Genomic DNA, 9,697 nt, shown 5'->3' with positions numbered 1-9,697 from the left:
TGTGCCAGGTGTTTATAGAAGACCAAAGAGGGTAACCAAAGTTATGGCTGGTTGTGAGTCACCATGTAGGTGCTGGGAACTAAACCCAGCTCGTCTATAAAAGCAGTCAGCACTCTAACCACTGAACTGTCCCCCCAGTTCCCCCATCTAAGTTTTTAAAACATAAATGTTGCTAATGATGGGAGCCCTTGAAGCCTTAGGATAATTAATCTTTAAGTTTGTTTTTATATTTATTATGTCTATGATTGTGTGTGTGTTTGTGTGTGTGTCTGTGTGAATGCATTCCTTGTGTATGAAAGTACCTACAGAGGCAGAAGAGGTGTCTGATTAAGTGGAGCTGGAATTACAGGTGGTTGTAATCAGCTCCACATGGGTGCTGAAAACTGAGCTCAGATTTGGGAGAGCAGCAAGTGCTCTTAACTGCTCAGCCATCTCTCCAGCCCACGTGTTACCATTTTTAGTGGCTTTCACCTATCATAAAGAGAAAGAGCTAATTATGATGCTTGATGATTAATAGATAATTGATGATGATCATCCATGTCTTCAAGAATGCAAGTAACACTGTAGAGAGAAGAAAGCTCACTACTGACCACTTATATGTATAAACTGCCCAGACGTGCCCTTCGGTTTCTGGAAGAGAGCGTTCCAGTGTATTTCACCATTGCCCTTACAGGATGGAAGCCATCAGTTTGTCCCATGGTAAGTCTGGCTCATGTGTCATGTGCTCCTTGTACAGACAGAATAGGTGTTAGTGCTCTGGGCTTGACTAGTCATTCTGCCCATTCAGGGAGGCTTTTACCTCAGTGACTTATTGGAACCCTCGGTACCCTGTAGTGTTGTTTGGAAAGGTTGTTGAACTTTCAGGAAGTGGAGCTTTGCTGGAGGAAGTAGCTCAGTGGTGCATGGGCCTTGAGGCCTTATAGCCTAGCCCTACTTCCTGTTCATTCTCTGTCTCCTGACTACTAACGCAGTATAATCAGCTAGCCTCCCACTCTTGCTGCCATGCCTTCTCCTACAGAGGGAAGATCACCAGGGGCCACTTACGAGTATAACTGACTCGTTGTGTCCTTCAAATTCCGGAAGAGAGTGTTCCAGTATATTTCAAGTATTATACCCTCTTGAACTATAAGCCATAATAAACTTTCCCTTAAGTGCTTTTTATTTTTTGATTTTCATGTATGTTTTGCCTGCATGTAGTCTATGGACTACATGCATGCTTTTGGTGCCTTTGGACATCATAAAAGGGCATTAGATTTCCTGGAACTGGAGTTATGGATGGTTGTGAGCTACTGTGTAGGTGCTGGGAACTGAACATGGGTCCTCTGCAAAAGCAACAAGTGCTCTTTACAACTCAGCCGTCTCCAGTCCCCAAAGTTGCTTCTTGTTGAGTATTTTTTTTTATCACAGCAATGAGAAAAATAACTAATACAGTTGATGAAGTTGGCCAGAGTTGCTGAAGTTGTCTGTTTTGTAAGCCAGCTTGATGAGATGTGTACTTTGGTCATGGGTGCTACTTGATTTCACGAGTCCCTCCACCATGGGCAGTAGTTAAGAGGTCATGTTTCTAGGGCTTACTGTTGATTACCTGTAAACTAAGACTGATATACTTGTCCTCATGGGCAGTGCTGCTCACCATTCCTTTCTTGAGTTTGATTGCTCTGGCACTGTGTGGTAGTCCTGTATGTATGTGAAATGAGAGAGAAAGTGGTAGAGGGAAGAAAGGAGGGAGGGAGGGAGGGAGAGAGGGAGGGAGAGAGAGAGAGAGGGAGAGAGGGAGAGAGGGAGAGAGGGAGAGAGGGAGAGAGGGAGAGGGAGAGGGAGAGAGAGATTGGTTTCTTGTGTTGGACTATACGGGAATTTTGATAAGCTTAGGACAGGATGACAGCCATGTATGGAAATGTCAGAATTATGGCTAATCTGGTTTCTTTTTCCTTTTCCTACTAGGCTTATTTTCTAGGAACCCAAGCTATTTTCACAGTGAAAAGACAGAGATGGAAAGGATGGTGTCTGACTGCTGGAGAAGTAGTTACCAGGTGTGAGTAAAGCGTAGCCTGCCGTTATACCCATAAGGCTGACACATTTCCATGTAGGCCGACTTTATGCCGCTAGAGCTTCTGGAAGGAAATAAAACCTCATTCAAGGTCTGAGTGATTAGTTGTGTTTCTTCATGGCTACATCCTCTCAAACTGCAAGCCAGAACACATTTTTTTCTCCCTGATGTTGCTTCTGGTCATATATTTATCATATCAATGAGAAAAGTAACATTTTATATTGGTTTAGGATTATTGTGAAAGTCATTTCAGCAGTTCAGTAGTTTGTACTTAATCTTCGTCCTCATGACATCATTATGTATTTCTGATTTTACTGTATTCTGACAGTTGATAGAGGGGGTGAATGTTTTGCTTTCTGAAAGACTTTATTCACTTCTTAGCATTTATCAAGTGGATACAGTAGGTTTAATGTGTTTAAATAGAAGGAAATAAACGAGAAAGAACATCTGGTCTGGTTATAGGTGAGATAATGAGATGTGTCGGGAAAGACATAGGAATGAAGCCCAGGCACAGTGGTGCATGCCTTTAATTCCAGCATTGGGTAGGTAAAAGTGGGAAAATAGAGAATTTAGGGCCAGCCAACCTGGCCAACTCTACTCTGTCTTTAAAAATAAGACATGAAAGTGAAAATTAATAGTAGTGAGATGGAGCCAGGTGTGGTGGCGCACGCCTTTAATCTCAGCACTCAGGGAGACAGAGGCAGGCGGATCGCTGTGAGTTTGAGGCCAGCCTGGTCTACAAAGCGAGTCCAGGATAGCCAAGGCTACACAGAGAAACTCTATCGTGAGAAAAAAAAAGTGGGTGAGATGATTATAAAGAGTAGCTGGAGCTATTCCCTGACCCCTGGCATAGGCTGCTGGAGAACTTCCAACTCTGTTGTAGCCATTGAGTTCCTATCCTCAGTCTCCTGTGGCCTTGGATGGAGATGTTGGTTCAAATCCAAGTGTGTGTGGTTGTAGGAGTCAGTGACCTTTGAGGATGTGGCTGTAGACTTCACTGAGGAGGAATGGACTTTATTGGACACACAACAAAGGAACCTTTACAGAGAGGTGATGCTTGAGAACTTCCAGAACCTGGCCACATTAGGTGAGGTTCCCCTCATTCCCTGTAGACTCTTATAGAACAAAAATACGTATATGTTTCTAATTACAGTTTATTATTTTATGTTGTATGTGTGTGCACATGCATGTATGTGCACGTGCACACGTTTGTGTGTATCATAGCCCACAAATGGAGTTCAGGCGACAACTTTTGGGAGTGATCTCTCTCATTCTATCATGGGGGATCCAGGGATAGAACTTAGGTTGTCAGGCTTTGCTGTAAGCACCTTTACCTGCTGAGCCATCACACCTATAAATTTTCTGTGTTTAGGATGAGTGATGGTAGCTATAAGGACAGTTGAAAATACCAAAGGGCTGGGCATGGTGGTGCATGCCTTTAATTTCAGTATTAGGAAGGCAGAGGCAGGAGAATCTTATTTGAATCAGTCTGGTCTACATAGTGAGCTCCAGAATAGCCAGGACTACATAGAGAAACTCTTCTCAAGAAACAAAACAAAGCGAAAAACAGAGGAGAGAGAAGAGAGGAGGGAGAGAGGGAGAGAGAGAGAAGGAAAGAGAGAGGGGGGAGAGGGAGAGAGAGACAGAGAGACAGAGAGAGACACAGAGAGATAGAGATAGACAGATAGAGACAGAAAGAGTGTGCGTGAGCTCATACTCTGCCCTGTTGTGTTTTAATCTATTCTGTTGCGTCTTAAAACACAACCCTAACATCACCAGTATTGCTACTGTGCAGTACTAAAAGGAAATTATCAGACTATCTTAGACAAACTGAGTCTGAAATACTGTTTGGTGCTCTGATCATCTCTGTTTTCCCTCATGATTCTAGCGCACTGCAATATTGAACTACTAGTGTGCCTTTTTCTTCATGATAACAAGGATTTTGTAGATTTAGTGGCACATGCCCTTCATCCTACCTCTCCAGGAAGTAGAGACAGGCATGTCCCTGTGAGTTCAAGGCCAGCCTGATTTACAAAGTTTAGGCCAAGGGCAGCTAAGACCATACAGTGGAAACCTATCTCAATTTCCTTTCTTTCACTTTCTTTTGCATTTGATTAATATTAGTGCTTAAAAATGTTGTTTACACTAATTTTTGTTTATCACTGTGTACATCTAAAAGTAAGTAGACAACTTGGAGGAGCCAGTTCTTTCTTCCCACCATGTTCCAGGCATGTAAACAGGTGGCCAAGCTTAGTGGCAAGCACTTGTACCCGGTGAACCATCCCACTGCCCAGTGTTAGTGTTTTGTCTTATCCTTGTAACTGTCACTTTAGGCTTTAAGGGTAATAAGTCAGTTCCTCTTGAACATAAAAGGTGTACTTACATATTGGGGTCTTTAGCAGCAGTTCATTGCTGTCATTGGAACCATAGTTTCTATGTCATGGAAAGGTATATCCACCCTTTCTTGCTTGATCTGCTTTCATGAATGCATCTGTCCTCATGTGCAGGATGTCAGCTCATCAAATCCAAATTGAGCTCTTGTTTGGAGGCCGAAGAGTTGAGAGTAGTCGAGAGAGGACTTCACCAAGGTAACTGCTTGGGAGTTTATTCTGTTTGGAATGTGGTAGGGACCCTCCTCCTCATCCCGTGGTCAGCACAAAGGCTAAGGAAGTGCTCTACCGTTAAGGTATATTACCACTGAGAGAAAACTTGAGTTAGAAGGCTGAGGCCATTGGACTTGAAAGTTTTAGATCTTCATACCTCTATATTTTATTACTTTCCATCTATTTAGACTGTTTCAAGCTCAGTTGTCCAAATCTTTCTTCTTTCCCTAATAATACTGTCTCTGTTAGCCAGGGCATTTAAATTTCAAAGTTAATTATTTCTAAATTTTTGACTGCCTATTCTCTTTGTAATTGCGCTTCATGTTATTATCATTATCATCATTAGTATTTACTACTGGATCCAGGACCTCTTTAAAAAATATTTATTATCGTTTTAATTTTTGTTGTGTGCATATGGGCTGGTGTGAGTCAGTATATGCCATGTGCATGCAGATGCCTGTGGTTGCCACAAGAGGGTATCTGGTCCTCTGGAACTTGACTCACAGTGATTGAGTTGTCTGATGTGAATTCTGGGGACTGAATCTGGGTCTTTTACTTACTTATTTTTAAACAAGAACAGCAAATGTTCTTAATGCTAAGCTATCTCTCCAGCCCCTGGGGCCTCTTTTATTTTGACATGAACCTGTATTCTCAGTGTGTAAAATCTTAGACCTAGCCAAGTTGCTAATATATAACATAGCTTTATTTTTAACCTGTTTAATATGAAAATGAACAAATTCAAATGAGATATATAATTGTTAATGTTTCTATTTTACTGTGGAAGCACTTACATTTTTGTTTGTTATTTAACTTCAGAATGGGCTATGCAACTTAACACCAGAGGGACAGTGTTTCAGCAGGATATTTTTCAGTTAAAAATGTCAAATGCGATACAACTGGTAAGAGTTATAAGAGATATTTCATATTTTCTTCATTGAAATAGACTGAATATTTCATGTAAATATCATTAAAATGCTTACAAATAAAGAGATGCTAGAGAGAAGTAGCTAACATCCACAGGAGTAGTATCTAGAAATAGTTCTAATCCTAGTTTGAAATTTGAGTTTCTGTAAGCACTTATTCCTACCTATAGTTATAGACATTGGGCTTTTAAAACAATTTCCTGAAAGCACAGGAAGCTTGTGGGGCAGATGAGTCATGTGACCGGGGGAGCCAGCCTGGAACAAGAGTAAGATCGAGATGTGCTCCAGCTCGCACCTGCAATTCCCCTCCATGCAAATGTAGCATTCCCAGCACCTCAGTCCCAGCCAGTGATGTACACGCACCCCGAAAACCTCTGCCCTCTTCTCCAAGGTTTATCCCCCAGTAAAGGAGAGCTGTCTCACTGAAAACCGTCTCAGAGAAGGGTGTTTCTCACTGCTGGACCAAGCTCCTGTGTAGCGCACGGGCCTGGTTAAGCTTCCTTTCCTCCAGCCTAGTGTACGATGGTGTCTGGACACTCTGAGGCCAGAAGCAGAACCTCGGCAGGTAGAAGCCTTTCAGAGTTAGAGCAGATGGCATAAGATTCTTGCAATAGGATTTTTTTATTCACATTGAGTAAGTACGTGTAATTAAAATGGGAATACCCACCATCCTCCTCATGTTCTTGTGCCAGGTGAGTGAGGCATACTAACTAATACATTTGGAAAAAGTTTAATATCTTATTTTTTAATCAACAGTCAAATAGCCACAATGGAAAGGAGTTCTGTGACTTTAAGCCACCTGGAGAAATCTTCAAAGACCCTTCATGCAGTCTGACCCGCATAAATACTCAAAACTCAGGAGACATTTATGAAGATGTTCAGTGTGGACAAATCTTTTGTACTCAGCCTAAGGAAGCCTCTTCTGCAAAGGAAGAGGAAGACAAAGGAAAAGACTCGAGTATGATTGCAAGTGCTGCTTATCAGACAAAATGTATACAAACCAAATTTCTTGAATCCAGTGAATTTCAGCAAGCCTTTAATAGTCAGTCAATCCTTCAGGCACCTGGGAGAAGCCACAGCGAAGACAAATACTTTAAATGGATACAATGTGGTGGCCTGAACCGTGCTGGGAATGGTCTACCATACACTGGAAAAAAAGCCCATGAGTGTAAGGAATGTGGGAAAAGCTTTAAATATCCTGCCAACCTTAACATTCATATGCGTACTCACACTGGGGAGAAACCTTACCAGTGTAAGGAATGCGGGAAAGCCTTTTCTAGGTGTTACCCACTAACTCAGCACTTAAAGACTCACACTGAAGAGAAGCCCTTTGAATGCAAGGTTTGTGGAAAATGCTTTAGAAACTCCTCATGTCTTAATGATCACCTTCGGGTCCACACTGGACTAAAGCCCTATAAATGTAAGGACTGTGGCAAAGCCTTCACAGGGCGCTCTGGCCTTAGCAAACATTTACCAACACACACTGGAGAGAAGCCGTACGAATGTAAGGAGTGTGGGAAAGCCTTCACTTCAACCTCAGGCCTTATTAAACATATGAAAAGTCACATGGGAGAGAGGCCCTTTGAGTGTGATCACTGTGGAAAAGCGTTTGCTTCTTCTTCAACTCTTATTACACACTTGAGAACACACACTGGAGAGAAGCCCTTTGAGTGTGAAGTGTGTGGGAAAGCGTTTACGTGTTCTTCTTATCTTTGCATTCACATGCGGACTCACACTGGAGAGAAACCCTATGTATGTAAGGAGTGTGGCCGAGCCTTCACTGAGCGCACAAGCCTCACTAAACATGTGCGAACACACACTGGAGAAAATCCTTTCGAGTGCAATGTGTGTGGAAAAGCATTTGCATGTTCTTCGTACCTTCATAATCATATACGAACTCACACCGGAGAGAAGCCTTACATATGTAAGGTATGTGGGAAAGCCTTCACTGTTTCCTCACATTTAAGTAAACATGTAAGAATTCACACAGGAGAGAAACCCCATAAATGTGAGGAATGTGGCAAAGCGTTCACTGTGCGCTCTGGTCTTACAAAACATATACGAACTCACACTGGAGAGAAGCCCTATAATTGTAAGGAGTGTGGGAAAGCCTTCACTACATCTTCAGGCCTCCTTGAACATACGAGATGTCACACAGGAGAGAAGCCATACGAATGTGACCAGTGTGGAAAGGCCTTTGCTTCTTCCTCCTATCTTATTGCACATTTGAGAACTCACACTGGAGAGAAGCCCTTTGAGTGTAACGAGTGTGGGAAGGCGTTTACGTGCTCCTCCTACCTTCACAGTCACATGCGGTCGCACACTGGAGAGAAGCCCTATGAATGTAGGGAGTGTGGGAAAGCTTTTGCTGTTTACTCACATCTAAGTAAACATGGAAGAATTCACAGTGGAGAGAAAACCTATGAATGTAGAAGTTATGGAGTAGCCTTCAGTCGTCCTCATCTTACAGAACACGTGGAAACCCTGAGATAAGTTCGTTGGTTGGAAGGGATGAAGACACTGCTCTAGGAAGTTCTATTGCTTTAGCAGTGCATTCAAATTCACAGTGGCAAGAAAGCTTATCAGTGTAAGCCATTATAAAGTGGTTACTTATATCTCTGTTGTAACATGAACGAACTCATGTTGCAGAGATGTGTCATGCGCATAGAGAGTCTGGGAAGTGATCAGAATGCTCAAAACCCAGCTCACATAAACTCACTTTGAAGCTTCACAGTGCTGAACCCTGGAAAGCCTTCACTGTTACTAGGGCTTTTTATAGGTATGTGAGAGAAACTCTGTTGGCATACAATGTGGAACGTTGTATTTCTGCTCCGTGCTTTGATGATTACCTACAGTATCACAGTGGAGGACTTTGTGAAAGTATGAAATGTTGGAAAGTAGTTAATTACATTAGTCACCAACATTCAATAAACATGAAGTGATTCACATTTGGGAAATTTGTGTATAGAACATGGGGATTATTTCTATGTCTTAAGATCTTGTATACTAACTGAAATGTGGCTTTCTTGACTTTTATAAACGTGTTTTGACAATTTTTGCATTTTCAGTATTTTAGATGTTTTTAATATTTGCACTTAATGACTTTCCAGTCTTAAAATATATTTAAGATGTACAAGATTCTATAGAACATATGTATACACCATGAAACAATTATTAGGTTTATTAAAATGTAATATAGTAATTTGGTTTTGGTATTATGAAGGACTTTGCTTTTTTGCTTTTGTTTTTGGTGTTTAGTTTTTCAGGATGTGGTTTCTCTGTGTGTCCTTGGATGTCCTGGACTTGCTTTGTAGACCAGACTGGCCTCGAACTCACAGAGATCCACCTGTATCTGCCTCCCTGAGTCCTGGGAAAGCTTTTTACTATCTTAGACAATTCAGGTAAAGCACATTATTAACTGTATTTACTAACTGCACTCCTAAGTTGCTCATTTTGTAACTGAAAGCTTATAATCTTTAACGGTAACCCATAAACAGTAACTCTTAGCTTTTGGTATCCACAATTACAGTGTTTTCCTCCCATGTGATCATATCCCTTCCCTCTTTTAAAGAAAGTCCCACTGTTTAGCTCTGGAACTCACTGTGTAGACCACCCTGACCTTGAACTCACAGAGACCCTCTGCCTCCAAAGTGCTGAGATTATATGTGTACACTGCCATGCCCAGCTACATGCATATTTAAATATGATAATGCATTATTTTAAATTTTTGTGTCTGGCTTATTTTCACATAACAAAATGTCTTCTAGTTTCATCCATGCTACCAATTTTTCTTCTATTCAGAGTGACAGCATATACAAACAATTTTGTCTTTTTGTTTAGATGCCTTTTTATTTCTCTTCATTGGCTCAAACGTTCAGTTTTATGATGAATATAAATTCCAAGTAGGGATATTGTTGTTCTTGATCTTAAGGGAAAAGCTCTGGATTTTGTTCAGAGTTCATTGATAATGATGGTATTCACTGGCTTGTCATACATATAAAGTCACTGATAAATTAAGGTGCTATAATCTCTACATCCAGTTTGTTGAGAGTATCATGAAAAATATTAATTTTTAGTGCCTTTTGTTTTCTATGGTGATTTTCTTATTCTGTTATGTGATA

At 41.2% G+C, this 9,697-nt stretch overlaps 1 protein-coding gene across 1 annotated transcript; it reads left to right on the top strand.

The window, feature by feature from the left end:
* Positions 1 to 263: 263 nt before the first annotated feature.
* Positions 264 to 8,347, top strand: LOC127198745 (zinc finger protein 883-like). The gene is made up of 4 exons (XM_051156789.1): positions 264 to 699; positions 1,945 to 2,033; positions 3,011 to 3,169; positions 6,333 to 8,347. The coding sequence occupies exons 1-4, from the start codon at positions 675 to 677 to the stop codon at positions 8,067 to 8,069; spliced, it is 2,010 nt and encodes a 669-aa protein (XP_051012746.1). The 5' UTR covers positions 264 to 674; the 3' UTR covers positions 8,070 to 8,347.
* The last annotated feature ends 1,350 nt before the right edge of the window (positions 8,348 to 9,697 follow it).

The sequence above is a fragment of the Acomys russatus genome, chromosome 14 (assembly GCF_903995435.1).
Source record: "Acomys russatus chromosome 14, mAcoRus1.1, whole genome shotgun sequence".
NCBI lineage: Eukaryota > Metazoa > Chordata > Mammalia > Rodentia > Muridae > Acomys > Acomys russatus.
This window is presented reverse-complemented; position numbering and strand designations above follow the sequence as displayed.